General features: G+C 43.1%; 1 protein-coding gene across 2 annotated transcripts in view; it reads left to right on the top strand.

Annotated features, from left to right (window-relative positions):
• Positions 1-4,720: 4,720 nt before the first annotated feature.
• The window catches only part of Nhs (NHS actin remodeling regulator), a 328,052-nt gene continuing 309,607 nt past the window's right edge, over positions 4,721-23,165 (top strand). For both annotated transcript variants that reach the window (XM_057759684.1, XM_057759685.1), the window contains exon 1: positions 4,721-5,273. In XM_057759684.1, coding sequence (XP_057615667.1) covers positions 4,721-5,273 — 553 coding nt within the window. The remainder of the gene's footprint in view (positions 5,274-23,165) is intronic.

Consider the following 23,165-nt stretch of genomic DNA (forward strand, 5'->3'; position numbering starts at 1 on the left):
GAGTTCCTCAGTCAAGATACTTTACAACTCGGGCTTTCTAGCTTTCTTCTACCACCCAGTAAAGCTAAGGGGGGAAAGGAGTTAGTAAGTCCCAGAATCAACAGCTAACTGACATTTAATGTGGGGAAATCTCTTGGAGAGCCTGAAGGTGGTGCCTCCTGGTACAGGAAGAAGAGAAGTGAGGCATAAGGCATCTTCCACATGTGTTATGCCCACTTTGAGTATGAGTTCTTTCCACATGCTTAGAGGATCTCTCTTTTTTAGTTTTTATTTCGTACGGTGGTGTCTTTTGTACTGTATGTTTATTTGTATGTGTAGTTTAAGCATAGGTTAACTATGAACTCTCAGAACTTCTGTGCTTCAATGTGAACCACATAACTCTCTACGCTTTTCCCAGAAGGCCACCTATCCTGTCTTTTACCACGTTACTGTCAAATCTGTTTTTCTCCTTCCCAAAACTCTGCCAGCATCACATTTATGTGCAAACCATGTCCTTTCGCTTCAAAGTTGTGATATCGTTACATAAGCAGAATATATGTTTCTTATACATGAAACAATTTGGGTAACGTAGGTTGGAATGGAATGCTTATAATTTCCCCCAATAAAGTTAATGGAATTTTTAAAAACTTAACAGCTTTTTACTTAGTGGCATGGCTTTTAGGAGTGAGTTGCAGTGATTAAGCTAGTAATAAGGACAATTGGATGCAGGAAGGGGGACTTTAGTCACTGCAATTAAATGATTATGCCAACACACCCCACACATCTCTTGACATTTCTTACGTAAAAGAAATACTTTGCACCAACAATAATGCTGATGTACCATAGATGGTGACCTACCGAATCAGGAAATGTTGGAGAAGAAGCTTTGGGCTCCTGGTGCTTAAGCCTTACTTCCTATTGGACTGGAGAAGGCCAAGTGATGCTTGGGGCATGGTGATGCACTCAGGCTATTTCACTTAGTTTCATAATGTTTATACTGATCACACATTTGAGGAAACTGTGCTAGCTTTTGAACTCTGTGACTGACTGCCTGGCTTTCGGCATTTTAAAATGCTTTTTTCCCCCATTTTCATTTTGGTAATAACAGATATGCACTTGGATTGTGTGTGTGTGTGTGTGTGTGTGTGTGTGTGTGTGTTAGAGAGAGAGACAGAGAGAGATAGAGACAGAGAGACAGAGAAAGATAGAGAGATCAGGCAAGAATATAACTAGGCATAACACTCAAAGTTCAGATAGTAACTTTTACTGTGATTTAAAAAAAACAACTTTTAAACTTTATTTTATTCATGTGTGTGCACTCACTATGGCAATTGTGTAGAGGTCAGAGGACAACTCTGTGGAGTCAGTTCTTACCTTTTATCATGTATTATAAAAATCGTATCTTTAGGTTTGGTGGCATCTTTACCCAGTGAACCATTTCAGCAGCTACAGCAGCCTTGTCATTGTTAGAGGAATCTTTTTGACAGAAAGCTCAGAGTAAATGCAATTCAGGATCTGAATAATACACAACCTTGGTGGGGGGTATTTGAAAGCTCAGTCATTGGCTATATACCTCATTGGGATTACATGTGGTTGCTATGTGTTGTCAGGGACAGGCATGAACACAGGAGCGGCTTGAGGGGCAAAGGGAAAGGGTGGACTAAGAAGCTCTTTGGAAGCTGCCCTGTAATAGACTACAGAATTTTTAGGTAGTGTTACTAAAGTCTAGCACTCACACTGTTTTCTAAAGATGTGTTTATTCTCAACAACTAACTGAGAAATGAGAATGCATCAGCACAGCATATTAATGAACATGATCATTTGTATTAGTTTTATTTTTGGTGACATTGAAAGAAACTATCTTGGAAACATCACTGGGGACCACCAAAGGAAAAAGAGGGAACGTTGAGACTCAAGGAGATCAAAACCAACACCAAAGTCTTCTATTTTTTTTGTTTTTTTTTTTTTAGCTAAACGGCATTGTTAGCACAAGAGTAGGATTCCAGGAGAGTAAAAAGAGTCCCTCCTTTTGTAAAGTTGAATGGAGCTTTGATTTGCTTCCTGATCCTGAATCTGTGCTAGTCACTTTAGACTAGATACTCAGATAGCTAGCTTGTTGTTCAGCTTAAATACCCCCTGCAATCTTCCTTCTCCTCTACCTTGTCCGCCACCCCCTTAAGATCACTCTGACTGATCCATAAAAGGAATCCATCAATAATCTCAAACCCCATTCAGGAGTGAAAGCCACATAGTGTTCATTCACTGGATGTGCAGGTGGATGGGGTTAATAGGATAGTTCTAGGTATGTGGCCCTAACTGAAGACAGGGCAGACAGTTGTCAATAGGCTTGGGAAGTGGATGCCTCACACACTCTTCTATTCTTCTTTATTCTTCAGTGTAGTCAGGGTAGAGTCTGGTTTATCCACCTAGTAGAATTCTTGTTCAGAATTTGGAACATGTTAAAAGGAGCCAGGCTACATTCTAAATTGGCCAGCTCTCTGGATTTATGATATAAAGAACACATGCTGAAAAACAGCTCAAAAACATTCTCTTTTTTTTCCTTTCTATTAGGAAACAAAACCAAATTTAAAGTAAAGTTGTAAGAACTGCACAGTGAACTGCAATCTGCCCTTTGCTTGGACTCACTATTTTGGCCACTATTTCCCTCTTTGCTTATCATACTAACTTCTTCTTTTTTTTTTTTTTTTGGTTTTTCGAGACAGGGTTTCTCTATGGTTTTGGAGCCTGTCCTGGCACTAGCTCTTGTAGACCAGGCTGGTCTTGAACTCACAGAGATCCGCCTGCCTCTGCCTCCCGAGTGCTCGGATTAAAGGCGTGTGCCACCACTTCTTTATTGTTGTCATCACCACCACCACCACCAAATCATTGTTACCAAATCATTTATGTGGACTTTACAAACATTATGACCTTATACCTCCAAAACCCCAGCCTTCATCTTCTTTTATGAGCAGGGATATTCCTTCACCAATATTATTGCTGTTGTTGTTATTATTATTAATAGTAGTAGAGTAACATAGTCTCTTTCAAAGCCTTTGTGACTAACATGTAGGCTGACTCCAAGCGCTGAGTGTTATGCCCTGTATGGAATCCCTGTCAAGGCAGGGAGCACAGAGGGCACACCACTGCATATCTAGAGGTCTTTATTGATGCCATAAAAGATATTTTTCTGTGTTCTCTTTAGATACATGGAATGAAGTTAACATTCTCAAGATCTGGCTTGTGGCCTTAAATTTTATTTATTTATTTATTTATTTTACAGTATGCATTGTGGAGAGATGAAAGTTTTTCTTTTTTAAAAAAAAAATCCAATTCTTAAACTGCTTTTAGGTTTTCAGCTGCCCCCAGCCAGCCTGCACATTACTGCAATTGAAAATGTATGCCTTTTAAGAAATTATACTTTTTAGTTAACCGAAGGGAAAACTTTCCATTCTTCTGTGAATCATCATGTCTCCCATGGGGAACTTTAAAAACCCTGTGTTGGATTAACACAGTAGGGTGACAAGGAGGTAATCCAATTCATTTCACTTAATGTGCAATGAATTTTGCAAGCAACTTTCTGGGGGGGTTGCTCACTGATCATTTGGGTCTCATTCATGATGTTCTGGAGAAGAAGGCTCCCAGAGCAGACCAAAGAAGGATACCAGAGAAAATGTATAAACCAACAGCACCTGGGCCACTCTTGCCACGTGGGAATGCACCCATGCTGCGTCACCCTCCCCAACTGTCTCCTGGGGCACTTTAAGGAGCAGCCCTGTTTCCCCCTCTAAGAACCAAAAAACTTGACAGAGCTGGAATTCTACAGAGCGACTTGCTCCAACACGAATCCACAGCATCCCCAATACTTTCCTTCTTCTGAACTGGCTACCAGCACCCACACTCTTAACTTGAGAACTCCCAACCCCCACCTCCCAGACAGTCTCAATTCTAACCTCTGAGATGTGTGTGAGAAAGTGTCTGGGCGCAGGAATGCACCAGGCGCGGTCCGGCCACCAGTGACTCCCAGCGGCCGCACAGGGCGCTGCGCCCCACTCCGCCCTGGCCTCCCCCGCCCGGCGTCCGCCCCGCCGCCCCCGCGCCGCCTCCTGAGCCAGGGCTGGAGGCGGATTCCTCTGTCCGGGTTTTCAGAGCGCCTTTCCGAAACCTCCTCCCCGCCCAGAAAGGGAGAGAGATCCCAGGCGCAATCGCTCCCCGGAGCGGCCGAGGGGCGCGCGGGAGAGGCCTGCGCAGGGGTACTTTCAAACTGAGGCGCGCGCACACACTCACACCCACCCACCCATCCACACACGCGGACACACACACATACATACACACGCGGGCACACACACACACACACACACACGCACGCACGCCCATTTATATAGGCGGCGGCAGTGGCCAGGGCGGCGGCAACGGGCTCAGGAACGATGGAGCTGAGCCAGCTGACCCCGGTTGGAAGCAAGTGAGGAGGACCCAAGCACACCCCGAGATTTCTCTGCCCAGCGCTTGTCATCTTTCCTAGACAGCCGTGCACCCGGAGGAGGACAGGTCGGACTAAGCTGTGAAGGAGAGGGTGGGGAAGAGGAGGAGGCCAGGTGAGCAGAGGAGCCCTTGGCGTGTCTGGACAGCCCGGTTCATTCCTTGCCGGACTCCTGCCCTCTTCTTGCTCAGGTGGGCGCGCCAGGTCCCTAGCTTAGAAGGGACACTCAGAGGAGAACGGAAAGTCGCGGCCCGGCTGTGCGGGATGCCTTTCGCCAAGCGGATCGTGGAGCCGCAGTGGCTTTGCCGGCAGCGGCGCCCGGCTCTCGGCCCAGATGAGGACACGAGTGGAGGTAGCGTTGAGCCGCCGCCCCTACAGCCGCCTGGCCGGCGGGAAGAGGCCGAGGCACCGGGGCCAGAGGAGCCTCCCCGTGTACCCCCTGCGCCTCTCCCACTGCCACCACCTCCGCCGTCTTTGCCGGCGCCGGCCGAGCAGGCTCAGCAGCCACCGGACGAGGCGCGCGAGGCCGGGGAAGAGAGCGTGGCTGGGGTCCCGGAGGCAGCATCGGCCACGGGCGAGGCGTCCACGGCTGCGGCCGAAGCTATGTTGCTCATGCTAGATCTGTGCGCCGTCAGCAACGCTGCGCTGGCCAGGGTCCTCCGGCAGCTCTCAGACGTGGCCCGGCACGCGTGCAGCCTCTTCCAAGAGCTCGAGAGCGACATCCAGCTTACTCACCGCCGCGTCTGGGCGCTTCAGGGCAAGCTCGGCAACGTGCAGCGCGTCCTCAGCACGTTGGACCCCAAGCAGGAGGCAGTGCGTGAGTACCAGCGCCTTCTATCCTCCAGGGTACTAGGCTCCAGCGCCGCACCCTCTTGCAGTCCCCACTTGCCTCGCCGCAATCTCAGCCCCGAGGCGCGGTGCCTGCTGCAACTTGCACCTTACTCTTGCCTTTTTTCCCCTCTTCCGCTCGGAGATCTACCCCAGTCAACCCGGGTTGAGTAGGTAGGGTGGCCCCTGGCCCATGCAGGGATACAGGCACCTAGAGTAGAAAGTTAAAAGGACGGCCTCTCAACTCATAGACATTCGTGGTGTTGAGAACGGGCAGGAAGCAAGCATTTAGGAGGCAGACAAGAGGTAGAGAGAGTCTGTCATTTACCACTGGGACATATATGCCTTTCATGTCCTTGGGAAGAGGGAGGGGTGCAACTCCTGTACCTTCTAGGAGCCAGCCACTGGGTTACACCATTGGGGGCTTCAGTAGTGGGTGTCCTTTAAAGATGTCTGTGGGAGACAAGCTGCTTTGTCACACTTTTGTGACCTCGGGTGCCCGGGACTCATGCCTTTGGAAGGTGTGTGACCTAGTCCAGCATCACTGGCTGACTGCCTAGAATAAACTCCAAGGTGCTCTAGTAAGAACCCTGGGATCAGCAAAGGCCTTAGTGAGGGACTGGAGGGGAGGAATGCCTGGGGGCGGGAAAGAGCTCTCTGACCCGTCTTTTCTGTCCTGAGTAACCTAGGGCTCCTAATGAATGCCTCTTTGGAGTATCTGTCTTCTGAGCATGCTGCAGGCTCTTCTTCCTCTGCCTTAGTTCCTTGTCGCACAAATCTAGACTTAGGTGTGAACCAGTCCAGCCAGACAGGTTGCAGTGAGAGGGTGAGGAAGGAGATCTAGAAGACCCCTGGGCATCTTCCCTGCACATTGACTTCACTCTTGCAACACTGTAAACGTCCTAGAAAGTAGTCTCTGTTAACTTCTCTAAGGGCCATTCACTCCTCTCTCACTGGTGCACTGTCTCCCAAACCTGGCAGCTACAGAATCATTTAGAAAACGACCCAGGCGGTGGACAAGAGTGCTGGATTGGCACGTGGGTCCTTTGGTTCCTGGTTCAGTTGAGATGCTTTGGGGGAAGGTGATGTCAGCGGTTATGACTTACGTAAGAAGCCTTTTCTGTTGCTGCAGTGGCTGCTCTGGTGTGAGGTGGTCACTGAGTGCTGCGCCAGGCAGAGGAGCTTCAGCAGCATACTTCCCAGGAGGACTTCCCTGCACCTCTGTTGGGCAGCCCAGCCCAGCCTCTTGGCCGGGCCTGCTGGCCTAGCCATTCCTTTCCCTCACCCCTTCCTCCCTGGAAGAACTCTTTGAACCCCGCCCCAGGAATTCACTGCTTTTCTGCAATAACAATAATAATAAGCGTAATGAATAAATGATGTGCCCGATCAGCTTTCGCAGCTATAAAAGACCTGGAGTTGGGTTAATGACTAGTTGTTTAAAAGGGCAATTCCGGGGATGAGTTCTGGAAAGAATTAGGATTGCCCTAGGCCAAGTCGTATTTTACTTTTGGGACTGGAAATGAGCACTTTAATCCTGCCTCCTTTTTACCCCAAACCACCCAGCAGGGACAGGCCCTTCACTTTCAACAGTGCTGATATTTGGGTAGTGCGGTTAGGGGGAAGTGGTGACTTCACTTCAAAAGAACTGGAGGGAAGTTCTGCAGACGGTTGAATGGTGCATTCATTTTCCATGTGCACGTGTGGCTCAAACATAGCTCTTAAACACAATTTACACTGCCAAAGTAGCACTCCTCACTTGCCTTTCTATTAGCGGCACCAGGTAGGCAGTTATGGATCTAGGAGCTAATAGTCCCTTCAAGCCATTTTCACTATCAGAGTATAAACGGATGGAAAATGGAGTCAGGGGATCATTAGTGTATTGATGTTCGTGTATACGTATACATGAATAAATAAAGATGGCCTAATCTAATACCCAGGGAAGGTCTTAAAATTAATCATTTAAAATACTTTCTTCTAAAATGTTTTAAAACTATTATTACTATTGTTATTGTGTGTGTACATGATGTGGGGGTGGGGTGGGGCACGTGGAGACTCAGTTCTCTTCCTCCACTATGTACATTCCAGGGACAGAACGCTGGTCACCCAGGCTTACTTGGTAGAGCCATCTCACTGGCCTGCCTCTTCAGTTTTTTTCCCCTAAAATGTTTTCTTAATACTTGGTGTCCTGTTTTCTCTCTTCTCTTATCCCTTTCAATGTAGGGTGGCACTGTTCTTGTCATAAGCAATGGGAGTAAAGGTACAACATTTTGCATCTTAATTTGACTTCCCCAAACTTCAGAGCCTGAGGCAGGGGTTTCTGTGCGAGTAGTTTGAGAGGGGGTCCACGGAGGCACATGGCGGGGTGGGGAAGTGAAGCAGGAGGGGTAGAAGCTGAAGCTTGTTGTGAGGGGTTATTACTGCAGACGCTTTGGATTCAGCCTCGCCTGAGCCCCTTGACTGGTGTGCCATGGCAGATGCGCTTCACTAGGAGGAGGGGAGGATGAAGAGGCTGGAATGGTTCTGCACCAATTCTCCCTGGGTAGATGGGAAGTAGCACCCGAGCAAAATTATCTGACGTCCAGGGCCAGTCCCATATATGATTTGAGCATGTTCCTGAGGGTTGGATAGCTACGAAAAGCCTGTGGTCTTACACATGTGTGTCTGCAGGGGTTCTCTTGGGAAGGCAGAAGGGCTGATCAGAACCCCGGTGGTATCAACTATGTTGTGCACCCCCCTTTATGGTTGCTCCAGCCTGAAGGTATTTCAAAGGGAAAAGGTTTCTTAATTTTGTCTGTGCCTCTATACCCCCATTTTTTTCCTTCCCAGATCGCACACTTTTCTTGCTGTTCTACCCTCAGGGCTGCTTCCTGTTGCCCTGACTCATGGTAGGGGTCTTTCGGTGACTGGCCTGATCTGATATACACTTCTGTGAAGTCACTTTTGAGGCAAGTTTGGACTGGTAAGGTAGTTACTATCTAGTCAACTAGTACTGGAGACTAGAAATAAGGAGGAAGTGGTCAGATTCTGAACTAACTCATTTTGGAAATATAATTGATAGAACTTACTGAGTAGATTAGGTACAGGTTATTAGAAAAAGTAATTCAGAGGTCAGACGTGTAGCTTCGTTTGCTTCAGTTATTCAAAGCAGGTGATGACATTTACAGAAATACACAAGGCTACTGGGAAGGTGGACATTTTTATCTGAAGGGAATGCAATCCGTAGCTTTCTGTTTGAGGCCTGTTAAGTTTGAAGTGATGGGTTAGATGTGTGAGGGGAAAGCCTAAGAGAGAAGCCCAAGCTGGAGATGAAGATGCGAGACGGGAAGATGAAGATGCGAGACAGGAAGATGATGAAGAAGGCCATGTGACACCTCCGATCTAGGGACAGCAGAGACAGGCAAGGAGAATGGTACTTGCAGAAAGGTACCAATTGTTAAGCATGCTTGAATTTCCCGGAAGGGAGGAAACTGGTGCTGATGCCCAGGGGAGCCCGACTTTGAGTTTCATAGGAGAAGAGAAAGAATGAAAAAGAACATTCAGCAGTCTAGGAGAGTTGGATGTTGTGCTTTACATCAGTAACTTGCAGCCATCCTGGACTAGACACACACACACACACACATACACACACACACACACACACAGAGAGAGAGAGAAAGAGAGAGAGAGAGAGAGAGAGAGAGAGAGAGAGAGAGAGAGAGATCCTGCTTCATAAAACAAACAAAACATCACCAGTGCTACATGTAAGCCAGTGGTAGATCTCGTTTAGCATGTACAAAACCCTGGGTTGGATCCCAGTGCTGAGAGATAAAAATCTAGAATGACGAGCAGGACAGTGTGATACAGTGGAAGCCAAAAGGAGGTGTGGGGGACAGAGTACATGCTTTGCATGTGTGGAGGAGTGGGGTAGAGAAAGAAGAGGATGGGTAGAAGAGGAAATGGCAGTGACTGGTGGCTCTTGTAAAGAGTTTGGCTTTGAAGGGAAGTAGAGAACTGGAGTAAAGGTTACACAAAGTATGGACGGGAAACTTCTTTAGGTATCAGCATGTTGCGCATGCTTGGTTTCCAAAAAGAGGAGGAAATTGGTACCGGGAAAGAGATCTGGATAGTTATGAAGTCCTTGAGAAGCCGAGATGGGCTAAGATGAAAATATATCTCGAGGGAAAGCGACAGATCTAGGCCTAAAGGCAGGTGAGGTGAGCCGGTGGACTGACAGCGGTGGAGGTGGGGCCGGGTGTTTCCCCTTGCCATTTAAAAAATGACATCTATTTTCTCCGTGAAGTAAGTGATGAGATCATCTGCTGAGAGGGTGTTGGCAATGTGAGGAGAGGAGTCAAGGTGTGAATAGGCTGTCCCGGGGGAGCGTGGATGCAGTAAGGAAGTGTAGTGGGATTATCCGGCTGCACAGAGAGCCTTCTGAGATTTATGGCCATAAACTTGAAGCAAGTCCAGCTTTTCAGTCACTAACACCCGAGGCTTTGGAATTACTTCACGGGACTCAGTGCCAAACTGTGTGTGCATCCTTAGACATTTCGTGTTGTTGGCCTTTTGGATACTGCTAATTACATTTAGTTACTGAATTTTTTTAGTGAAATTTGCGTTAAGCCTGACATTCCTATGTCTTGTTTATTCTTTAAAAAAAAAGCACGCCGATTCTATGTGCTTGTGTTGGTGAAATTTCACAAAACAGATAACTCAAGGGAAAACTCAGATCAAGAGACAACACATTGTCGTGTCCTCTACCAGTCAGTCCACCTTCTTAGGGTAGGCACGCCCCTGACTTTCTCTTCCAATAACTAGATTTATGTAAAACTTTTGGACTTCACGTAAGTGCTTGCACACTTCTTAGTGTCTACATTATTCATTCAGCATTACACTGATAAGGATCTTCCATGTTGTGCATGCATAATGATTGGTCATTGTCTTTGCTGCATGAAGTTGTGGGTATCTACCATAGTTTGCTGATCCATTCTCCTGATGATAGATATTTGTTTCTATTTTAACTCTACAGTCATGAATGCTTTTTGCTACATACCTTCTATATTTGTAGTTTTTTGAAACAAGGGACCACATATCCTAGGCTGGCCTGGAACTCGATATGGAGCTAAGGATAATCTGGAATTTCTAATTCTTTTCCTGCTTTACCTCTGGAGTGTTGGGATTAAAGCTAGCATACCTGGCTTTGGGCAGTGCTGAGGATCAACCCTAGGGCTTAGTTCATACTAGGCAAGTACTCTACCAAATAAGCTACCTCTCTGTGTCTTTTCGTGAGCATATTTATATCCAACTGACTGGTATGCATCTAAAAGTGGGATTACTGGGTCAAGGGGGATAGGTACGTTTGGCTTTAATATATGCCATCTGACTGTTTTCTATCTGCGTGCATTGCTTTATGTTCCCAGGAGTTCCTGTTGCTCTACAACTTCACCAGGACTAGAATCTTTTAAGCAATAGTTACTCTGGCAATAAATGTAATAAAACCATAGTAATTCTAAGCTGCATTTTGGATAGCTTTTGAAGTTAACATTTTTGTGTTTTAAAATTCAGTTTGGATATCCTTTTTTTTTCTGAATGAGCAGTTCAAGGCCTTTACTCCTTCCTTTTTCTTTTACTCCCCTTTAAATAAAGTTTTTTATAAAGTTTTTTTTTTTTTTTTTTTTTTTTGGTTTTTTGAGACAGGGTTTCTCTGTGGTTTTGGAGCCTGTCCTGGAACTAGCTCTTGTAGACCAGGCTGGTCTCGAACTCACAAAGATCCGCCTGCCTCTGCCTCCCAAGTGCTGGGATTAAAGGCGTGCGCCACCACCGCCCAGCTAAATAAAGTTTTTGGTTCCCTTTTCTTATTGTTTTTTTTCTGAGTATTTTTTTATTTTGTGAATATGAGTTATTTGTCATTTTTATGTACTGCAAAATGTTATTTTTCAGTAGCTTGCCTTTTGACTTCCTTAGTGTTATAATTTGATGAGCAGACATTTATATTTTTATGTTATCCATTTCGTCAGGTTTTTCCTTTATAATAATTTTTTTGTTTCTCTTCTGTTTAAAAGAAATTCTTCATTAATCCTTGGGCCATAAATAGATCTCATCAGTTCTAAAGTTTATTTTGCCTTTGCTATTTAGATCTGTTATCTATATGGTATGGATTCTTTGTTTTGTTTTGTTTTGTTTGTTTTTTGAGACACGATCTTTCTATGTAGGTAATCGTTGCTGTCCTGGAACTTGTTATGTAGAATATGCTGGCCCTGAACTCACAGAGATCAACCTGCTTCTACCTCCTGAATGCTAGGAATAAAGTTGTGTACCACCACATCTGATTTGGAATGGATTTTTATAAGTGGTGTGAGGCAAGAGACAAGATTATTTTCTCCACATAGATACACAATTGTCCCACTGCCAGTTACTGCAAAGGTATCACTACCATTTCACTATAGTGATACTTCTGTCACTCATCAAGTAGATGTTTTATTATTGTTATTATTTTAAATTTAACATTTATTTGCATGTGCGCATGTGTACCTTAGAGTACCTATTGAATTCAGGGGACAGCTTTCAGTCCTCTTCTTTCACCATGTGAGACCCTGGGATGAAACTCAGGCCCTCAGGAGTGGCAGCAAGCACCTTTACCTTCTGGGTCATCCCTCTTTGTCTCATTTTATTGATTGATTGATTGATTGATTGATTGATTTTGTTAACACTTCCTCCTTTTGTTACTCGTCAGCCTCTGCACTACTCTGCACTAAGTACTCTGCATGCCTTATCTCATTTAACCTTCCTATCTCCCCTGCTGAAGACTTCTTACTGCACACGCTGCCTGAGACTTTTGTCTTTGTTTGCTTGTTGGTAAATGGAACAGGTTTGTCCTTGCATATAGGGAAAGCCAGAGGTACCACCAAGTTAGTGCCCCTGAGACAGCACTCAGAAGTGGACTCCAGCTATAGCTCCCTTGTTCTTTGAATGGGAGAAGCCTCCAGTATGTCCCATACTATTCACCAGTAGAACTGAGCAGTAGTCGCCCGTGGTTATGATGTATCTGGTGACATAGCCTTCATTTGTTGCTCCTTTTCCCACTCTCTACCTCCAACTGAAACTTCTCAGGACTGGATGTACTTCTCAGGAAGCCCAAACTGGGGCAATCTGCTGGATCTTTTTTTCCTTTGTAGTGCTGAGATTGAACTCATGGCCTCACCCATGTCAGGCAAGGACACTATTGCTGTGCTCCATCCTAACCTAATCTGTTGGATCTTTAAATGCTGAAGATAAAGTCCAAGACAAGCATCCAGGTGATGTGTTTCATCCTTTTTCCTTGAAAGATTTTATGCAGTATTGTAGATCAGATACATCTTCCAGAATGTTCTGCAGTGGGTCTGGAAATAGCTTCTGTTATCAACTACTGTGGCCACGGTTGGAATTATTGGGATGGGAACTCTATAGTACTGTGACAGTGAGGAGGAACAGGGAAAAAGAAACTCAAGTCTGTGTTGACAAAGCACATCTCGACTTCTCAATCAGCCAGCCTTTGAATGTGCTGGTGATTGCCATGTGGGATGGGCCACTGATGGTCCTGGGCTCCCTATTTAAGAAGCATGGTTTCAGCTATAGCAGATACGAAAACTGCTAAATCCCGAAAGAACTGGGGGAGTTAATACATTTGGGGGAGGAATCATTTGAGTTATGTGGTAGCACTAATCTTAATTCATTATGCTTTTGGAAGATCATGTTTTTTTTTTCCCTCATTCTGCCTATCCTACCTATTGCGCATAGCAATCGTCTTTAGCCTAGCTAATGTGTCTTAAATATTTTCGTAGCTATGGTTGATTCTTTTCTTCTGGCTCTATTAAATGAGTTTCTCTGAGATAATATTAGTTCCTAACTGCTCCATTCAAAACTGCTTTTAAACCTATCCCAGAATGGTCGAGAAGAAAGCAGTTTCTCAAAGGCTAATAATTCTAGGCTATAATTACCTAATAACCAACCAATAACAACACAACAACACATTTCCTCCAGATTTTTCCCATTGTACGGGGTTGGACCTTTTTTGTTTGTTCATGAGACAAGGTCTCACTATGTAGCTCTGACTATCATGGAATTTACTTTGTAGCCCAGGCTGGCCTTGAACTCGCAGAGATCTTCCTGACTCTGCCTTTGAGTGTTGGGATTAAAGGTGTGCACCACCGTGCCTGACTGACATTGTGTGTTTATTGAGATAGGGTGCTATGGAGCTTAGGCTGGTTTCAAACTCCCTACGAATCAGAGGAGAATGACCTTGAACTCATCTGAATCCTTTCAAATGTACCTCTGTAGTACTGGTGTGATGATCGGTGGGTACCATCATTCTAGCCCCTGGGCTCGGCTTTCAAATAAAAAAATGACAGAAGTACTTTATTTAGGAAACATTTGGGGTTCTGCTGGGCTGATAGTCATGTGGCAGAAATGAAGACGTCTTTCTCCCAATATGCATGGAGGCCTTTTCTGTATTTTGTCATTACAAAAGTGAAACAGCCTAACAGGCTTTCTAAAATGTCTTCAAGCTTAGAGCTTTTAATTGACCTTTAATCTCCAGTGACATATGGAGTGTCTCCTATTGTCTCACATTTTCCATGAGTCGTAAGGACTGACCCTTAGAGTCAGTGAGAATTTTAAACAGAGTTAGAATTTTCTCTTGCTACTTCTCCCTGTTTTCCTTTTACTCCATGTCTTCATTCGGGTTTCTATTGCTGAGATGAAACACCCTGACCCAAAAGCAAGTTGGGGAGGAAAGGGTTTATTGGGCTTACACTTCAGCATTGCTGTTCATCACTGAAGGAAGTCAGGACAGGAACTGAGACAGGGCAGGATTCTGGAGGCGGGAGCTGATGCAGAGGCTATGGAAGAGTGCTACTTACTGGCTTACTCCTTACAGCTTACACATCCTGCTTTCTTATAGAACCCAGGATCACCATCCTGGGGATGAGCTCAACCACAACGGACTAGGCCCTCCCCATCAATCACTAGTTAGGGAAATGTCTTACAGCCGAATCTTATGGAGGCATTTTCATATATATTATATATATATATATATATATATATATATATATATATATATATATATATAATTTATACAGTATTCTGTCTGCTTGTATGCCTGCAGGCCAGAAGAGGGCATCAGATCTCATTACAGATGGTTGTGAGTCACCATGTGGTTGCTGGGAATTGAACTCAGGACCTTTGGAAGAGCAGGCAGTGCTCTTAACCGCTGAGCCATCTCTCCAGCCCCTGGAGGCATTTTCTTAATTCAGGTTGTGTCCTTTCAGATAACTCTAGTTTGTGTGTCAAGTTGACCTAAGACCAGCCAGCACATTCCATTAAAACAATCATGGGACAAGGCTGAAAAGAGAGTTTGGTGGGTAGGGTGCTTACATGCAAACCTGAGTATTTGAAAACAGTCCCCAGAACCCATGTAAAACGCTGGATGTATTGGCACATGCTTATAAGCTTGGCACTGGGGAAGCAGAGACAGGAGAACCCCTGAGGCTCTCTTATCAACTAGTCTACCTTCCTATGTGAGTTTCAGGCCTATGAGAAAAACTGTTTCAAAAGAACAAAACAGGGGAATGGTTCTTGAGGAACCATGCCAGAGGTTGACTTCTGGCCTTCATACACTTGATTATACTTGTGCACACACACAAATGTACACAAACATGCATCCACACAGAAACACACACAAAATCATGGAATTCGAGGTTTTGAGTGCCATTGTACTGAAGCAGGATAACAAGGGTGTGATGGCACAAAACAACAATTACAAAATTTCTTGAACATGATTTTATATCTTAATAATAAACCAAAATAAAATTAATGAAGTCGACATGGGTTTTCAATGTAAGAACTTCATTATAGGTTTGAAATTTGTTGAAACAGCATTTCAAATAGTACTCTGACTGGACACAGCATGGTGTGACCCCGAGGGCAGAGACCCCGTGTAGCTCATCTTTATGAGTGACTAAGACAGATATAGGCAATTTCTGTTTCTCATGTAATGCCCATCTCTCAGCCATTAATGAGTATGAGAAAGAGGGTCTACGTTTAGTAAGAAAATTATCTGTGAATATAGGCATCCCTATTCTGAAAAAATAATTTTTAAGTGTTTAAGGTCCTCAAAATGAAATAGGCCAAGCGTAAATGTAACTTGGCAGGTATGGTGGTGGTGCATGCCTGTAATCTATCTTACAGGATGTCGAGGCTGGAAGATTTGATTTTTAGGTCGGTTTGGACTGTGTGGTCAGTCTCAGAATCTCTCTCACACACACATACAGAGTTAATCTTAATTTAAGAAGAGTCACAGAATTTGGAGGTCTTAAGTTTGGAAAAAAAAATCTTAGTAACTCATAGAAATACACTTCCCATCCAGAAATGTACCAAATGGTAGTCCCCGTGAGACCCCTGGCATTAGAGTGGCCAAGCCTATCTTGGTTTACTGCCGGATGATTCTTATGCTTATAAAGTCCTTATCTACACTGGCACCACATCGTTTTGTAACGCTAGCCTTTTGTCCTAGTTCTGCCGCTAAAACTGTGTAGCATCTACTTTTAATCTCTTTTCCAGTCTCTTTAAGTAGCGGTAGGTTTATGTCTACGGTTTCTCCTAAACTTTCTTCATGCCAGGTTAGATGACTACAGTTACTTAGATTCCCCCAATGAAGTTTTTTAGTTCCGCTTTTCCTGGTTGCCATATGTTTCCGGCACAGAATGTGAAGAGACCTATTTCTTCTGTTTCTGTCAGTAATCAGGTCTGACGTGACCTTTGTTTTAACCAGCATACTATGCTGCTGGTTAACTATTGCTATTGTGCCCCCGTAAATTGCCTTGTTTAACATGGTAGATTTTAATCTTGAGATTTCCTTGATTCTGTGTATAGTTGATATTTTAAGCTTAAATATTGTGAGACTCTTCCGTTGTCTTTGTTAAACTGAATCTTGCTTGCTTTGCTCTTTCATTTCCAATCAGTGGTGATGGTTTAATGTCTTGATTTAACGTGTCAGCTGGTGCCCCCGGCATTTTGTTCTTTGCAGCTACTATAAACATGATTCTATGACATCACCCACATCTCGGATAAAATTATCGTTCGGATGGACACAAGACCAGAGCTCCTAGCAGCATCTTTCTAAGCTGACATCTATTAATCAACATTCCTTGGATGCCATTGTTGCAGAAGCCACAAATGTACCCCCCCACACCTCCCCATCCTAACCACATTTCTCCACCTTGCCCACAAGATCTATCATCATGAGCAACTGTCAAATGGTTTGCTGAAATCAAGATATCACATGTTTGTAGCACTCCTTTGATCTCCTGGCCTAATAGCTCTATTCAAAGGGAAAATAAGGTTAATATGGCTCAAACTGAAACTATTAATAGCAATTAGATGAGCCATTTTCATCTTCTTGTATATAATAGGTAAAAAGCTTATTTTGACAAAGCAGCATTGTCGTTTTGGCTGTGGAATAACAGTATTGCAGCACTGCAAGGGGACTCTTTGGAACCTATAGCCTATTTCCCATGCTCTAGAGTGCCTTGTTTGTGACAAGCAGAGAATTAGAGTTTTGTCTCTTTCTTTATTTCTTTTAGGATACTCAGTGATGACCTTCTGTCCATATTCTTTGTTCTATAAGAAAATACTGAGAATTTAGGACCTTTGGAGCTTCCTTAAGCTTGGTTTGAGGAAGGTTGAGTACTACCTGGTGAGCCAGGAAAGTGGGAACATTTGTGGTGAGGACTATGGATTTTGAAATTGGACTGTGTGGGTTCTGATACCATCTTCACCCTTTCAACATTATAGTACTTTTGGCAGCATGTTGAGTATCATCTTTACTTCATCTGCTATGGAGTGGAAATAACACCATTGACTGCATCATGTTATTGAGAGAAGTTAAAGTGGGTCTTGAGAACTGTGCCTGGCACATCAACGCTTATATTGACACTATACTGCATCAGACAGAGTAGAAGGTATATATTGCTCCTTCCAAGTAGGTGAAAGTCTCTGCCTGAATCTGTGGAATGCAAGGTCAGAAGAAGGAGGTAGCTAGCTGATCAAGAAATTCTGATATTCAATATGACCAGACATTAATTAAGGTTCATTTTATGGCCATTTTTGTTACTTCTATAATCATACAAAAAGTGATTATCTTATCATTCAGATTTATTCATTTATTATATATCAGACACTTTTGTAGACACTTATGTTTGATAAGCAAACATAAAGCAACTATAAGCCTGTGTTCCAAAGGAGAAAGATAAACCCCATACAACAGTATATATGAGGGAATTCCAAAGCCTTTTAAGGAGGGCATTCAACTGTGTGGGGCTAGGATGGTCCTGTTCAGTTAGGGTATTCTAGTGGGCCTCACTGAAGAAGCTGCATCTGAGCAATATCAGAAGGAGGTAAAGTTGTTAATTGTGCACATGGACGGATGAAGATTCTGTTTATAGAGGAAAACCATAGCTTGTACAGAGGCCCTGAGGTAAACACAAGTCATGCATAATTCAGTGATGATAAGGAGGCACGAAAGGTCCTAGTGGTGGTGTAGACGAGATGAGGAAGGGAGTGAGGGGGATGGGCCAGCATGACGAGATAGATAGCACAGAGTTCGGTAGGCCATTGCCTTGGCAGATACAGTTGTGCTCTGAGTAGAGTGGCAATTTTTCAAGATCGAGGAATTAGAGTTGAAAAGAGTCACGTGGGTTATTGTGTGGGGAGACCTGTCAGAGACAGGGGAGTAGGAGCAGAAACAGCAAACAGGCGGCTGATGGCAGTAAGAGCAGAGACTGCTTTGGTAGAAGCACTGGAAAGTGATTGGATACACCATAGAGCTGTTGACATTTTGGTTTCATGGGTAGGACTGGGCAATTCAACCCATACAGATGGGCAAAACTCGAAAGGAAAAGAAGACCCTTTCCCCCTCGTCCTCTATAGACTTACTCTCAAGGAACCCATGCTGTAGTCTCTTGTGATCCTTTCAAGGAGAGCAGATTCTCACATGGAGGTCCAATGTGACTCATGAAACCGGTGCTCTAAGGTAGTGGGTACTTCTCTGAGAGTTTTGTTGGATAATTAGTTTTTGTCTTGGGGAAAAATAAAAGTTGTTTTAATTAATACACCCTTTAAATGATGTTTCTCACTTAAATAGAATTACATTACTTTTACCCCTCCTTTCCTCCCTTCAACTCCTTCCAGCTACATGCTCTTAAACCCCTCCCGTGCCTTCTGCTAGCAAGTTAATAGCCTCTTTTTCTTTGATTATTATTGTTATATACATATGTATGTGTATGTTTGTATACATACATGTACACAGAGATATATAGTGGATATGTAGATATATCATATATATTTTATATGTATATATATATACATATAACCTCTTGAATCTGTTTTTGTTGTTTGGATGTATATGGTTTCAAGACTGAGCACTCTGTATTGGGCAACCAATATCGGAGCTCATTCCTGGGGGTACTAATTCTCCTTCCAGCAGTTCAGTAGTTTCCTGTAGTTATTTGTCTAGGGTGAGACCCCTTGAAATCTCCCCATGCATGGTATATGTTATAACAGTAATATATACTGAACTTGAATGTGTAGTGATGAGTTTTAACAGCCATTAATAAATCTACTTCTGTAATTCATATTACCATAAGACAGAGACCATTCTCGTCACTCCAGATTGTCAATATTTCTTTGAAAATACTACAGTTGTGATAGAAAAACAGGGTTTGAAGTTGGGTGGCCTAACGTATACTTCTAACTGGGGCTGCCATGTAAATATGACCACAGAAGAAAATGACTCCATAGAATCTTCTGCAATATCAAGAAGTTTTGGACTTCCAAGATAAACAGCAGCAGAGCTCTTTCCTTGCTTTTGGTGTGAGTTTTTTTTTTATGATATCTTGCTGCTGGGTTTTATGGAGAAATAGGGCTTGCTTAGACAAGGGTAAGAATCTGGCTTCGGAGGCCTGAGGAATAACTTAGAACCAGGATCTTTTTAAAGCTAAAAACATTTCAGAAGACATTAAAAAGATCTCTTGCCTTTGAAGCAGTTTTCCAAGCTGCAAAAAAATACCAATTTGTAACTGCACTTTAAGCCTATTCCAATGCTCAGAATTCTTATGAAGGGTGAAAAAAGATGTTTAGGATCTGATTTCTGATGACTCTGTCTAAGCACATCTGGATTTGTGAAACAAAACCCTAATTCTAGAGTTCAGCTACTCTTTTTTGTTGTTCGTACCAGACATCTAAGAGCGAAGAGCTAGTAACTATGAGAGCAGATGACAGCCACTGAGACATACTGTTCACGAGAATACAGTATCAATATTTATGTTTCTTTCCAGCCTGCATGTGAACTCCATTCCTCAAGCTTGTATTTATATTTTAGTAAGGCAACTAAAGCTGTATTTCCCCTTTTAATTTGGCACCAGAATTCTGCCACTTCAGCCCTCCCCTTTTGCAAGATGGTGTGTGTTTATTGAGTATATGAGTCTAGAGCATAATTGAGAGAGGGAAGTACAGTGGGAATAAATAGAAAACCCCTGAGAAGTCAAGGGAATATCTGTTGTACAAACATGAGAAAATAGGTCTTGAAGTTCTAACAATGTGTTTGGATGTTGAGGGGAGAAGGTGGCAAACTCAGAAGGATGTGGGGAAATAGGAACTTGGAGTGTTTTCAAAGAGTACCATTTGAGTTAAATACATTCGGTGTTAAGGCAGAAAATGCTGGAGCCCTATCAGGTATCAAATGTCACCTAGTGCTCATCTGGCAAAACTTTAGCTTTTGATAATTAAAACTAACCCAATTGCATGAAGAAAAATGCATTGCCTAAGTTTGCCCCTTGTGTGGCTTCGATTTAACCCTTTGTTTTATGTCCTATAACAAATAAATCTTTAGCTGCTTGTACAGTAGCAGGTACTAAAGAGAAATAGGGTTCACTTACAAACACATTTCAGGAGAAACAATGAGAGAAGCAGACTCTTTAGATTACTGGCTTATAAATGTAAGGTTGAAGCCATTTTGGGTTTTCATAATTAATTATGAATAAGGCAGTGGTTTTAATAGATCTTAAACAAGATGAATGAAAACATTAAAAACAAAACAAAAATCTATACAAAGTACCTTTATTTTTTTCTCAATTTGGGCTTTTTTTCTTCCCAAGTCCTCGCTCCTCGTGTGTGTGTGTGTGTGTGTGTGTGTGTGTGTGTCCTGATCAGCCAGCGAATCAAGCCTTACAACTGGTGAAGCTTAGGGTCAAGATTGGTTGGTTCTCAGGAGCTGGGCAGTTTGCATGTTGCTCTAGCCAAGTATTCAGGTTTGAAGCCCAGTACAATTGTCTGTAGCTCCAGAGGATTCGGCACCTTCTTTTGACTTATATGGACTCTTGCATGCCATGATGTTCATAAACACATTCAGGCACACACACACACACACACACACACACACACAATTACATATCTAAACGTTCCCCTAGGTACTGGGAGTTTTATCAAGATTACTAGGTTGCATTTCTATCCTGGGTTGTCTTTGACTCTTGTAGTACCACCACTTACAAGCTGTGTGATCTTGCACTTAGTCTACATGCTTCAAACTCCTAATTGGTGAAAGGGAAACAGTAGTGATATTGATCTCACTGAGTTGTGAAAATTTAGTGAGTTGACCCAATGGTAGTGCTAGCAGCTGTGATATACACATGCTGTACACAGAAAGGGTTAATGTGTTTATGCTACTGGTGGCATGATTTTTATGGCTTTATTATTATTATTATCAAGAGACTTGGGAAAAGGAAGTAGGCATAAAAAAATGATAAAACCCAGCTCCTGGGTCTCCTCAACTAGTGTACATTTTCCGGTTCTGGCCTTCTGAAAATTTGGGGGAAACGGGGACAACAAATGTTATTCCATTTTTTGGCTTGGCTAGTGTAACTCATGTCTCACAAGTACAATTCATCTGGCTACCAGTATGCAATCATTCTCAGGGTGTGTGATTCTTCTGATGGCCACAAGGAGGTCGGGTGTGGATGTGTTAGCATCATGGATACAGGACAGGGTGCAGATATCCAATCTTTCTGTCTGAATCTTCTCCCATAATGCCCTGTCCGTTGTTCTTTGTAATTCAAATTCAGGCATGAGAGATTATAGAGAGGGGAGAGTATAGATCTGGCATTTAGGGAAAGGCTAGATGTTCATCCATTTTTTTTATTTTCTTCTTGAGGAAACAATTGGTGTGGTCATGTAACAGATGCAATAAAAGGTGAGGAAACCACCGCTTCACCTCTAGAAGGATCACATAAAAGCCCATAAGCAATATCTTGACTTCCAATATTGCTTTGTCCTGTTCTGGAATCATGCATGTGCTATTTTCACATCTGGATTTCCCGTCATGGTTATATTTGACAGTCCATTTATATTGTTGCATATGGTTGTAGCTCATTTATTATCTTCACTATATTCCGTTATGTGATTATTGCTCAGTTTATTTGCCCACTCACAGGAGACTCAGCAGAGAACGCTGAGGCCTTCAGATATGCTGGAACTACCACTCAGAAGAACCTTGGTCTCTGAACCACTGAGTGAAAAGCTATCTGCAGTGATTAGATTTTGGGTATGAGAGAAGTAAACTTTTATTGCAGGATTTAGGAGGCGTTTGTCACAATAGTTCACTGTCTCTGACCAACATCAAGATAGCCTGCGTCAATTTTCCTGAAAAGGCACAGATGGCAAAATTGCAGCAATGTATTTAGTGTTTTTCCTCCTTGAATAAAAGAAGCATGAAACTGTCGGGCATTTTTTTCTGACAGACATAAAGAGAACTTACATTTGACAAGAAGCTGTGTGACAGCTTTCTCTCTGAACAAGGAAATGGAAATAAAGATCTGTTAGCGGAGTTCCTGTTTCTAGAGAAATGTTGCTACAGAACTCCTTTGGCTGCAAAAAAAACCAAGAAACTTTCATCCTGTCTCCCTCATCTCTCCTCTTTCTTCTTTCCTCTCCCTCCTTCCCTCGCCCTATATAAAAAATAAACACACCTACAAAAATGTACAGAATCCTGAGTGTAGGGTTCAGTGAGATTTTTCAAATTGAACATACCTCTGAAACTATCATCTAGAGCAAGAAAGGGCCCATTTGAAACTCTCTAGAAATCTTGCCAGTTTTCCCTTCCAGTCTTGGATAGCCATTATCCTGACTTGCAGCAGAAATCATTGCTTTGACCTCTTTTGGAATCATGTAGTATGCTATTTCCACATCTGGCTTTCCCCCTCATGACTATATTTGATTATCCATTTATATTGTTGCCTGTAGTTTTTGTCTGTTATTTTCACTATATTCCTTTATGTGAATATTATAGGATTACTTGCTCATCCTACCTTTTGGATATTTTTTCTCTTGGGCTATTTGGAATAAGGATGCTATGAACATATTAATTCTCATCTTTTGATGAACGTACATGCACATTTTTTGTTGGGTTAAAAACTTCTTGACATGAGTTTTATAAAACTTTCTCCCTGTCTCAGATAGATATTTCAAGGCTGTGACAGTGACTATTCTTGCCGTCTCTCCACTTTTTGATCTAGGTAAAGCAAAAGCATGTGGTTTTCTGTAATTTAAAAGACTATCACTGATATTTAATAGCAAAATTTGGGTGTCTAAAATGGAGGAAACTCGATTGAGTTGGAAGGCCTTTCCAGCCCTTTAATTCACCAATGGGGACTTTTTGTACACCGCCCATAATCGCACTTCGACACTGGAGACTTTATGACACCATTCAGCTCTTTTGTGAGAAGGAGAATCTTCTGGATTTTCAGATTGCTTTGGTTCCTTAGGGGAGGGAGTGGAGGAAGCAGAGTGATGAGCTCTGTGATCACAGGGCTAGATC

This window comes from Chionomys nivalis, chromosome X (assembly GCF_950005125.1).
Source record: "Chionomys nivalis chromosome X, mChiNiv1.1, whole genome shotgun sequence".
Lineage (NCBI taxonomy): Eukaryota > Metazoa > Chordata > Mammalia > Rodentia > Cricetidae > Chionomys > Chionomys nivalis.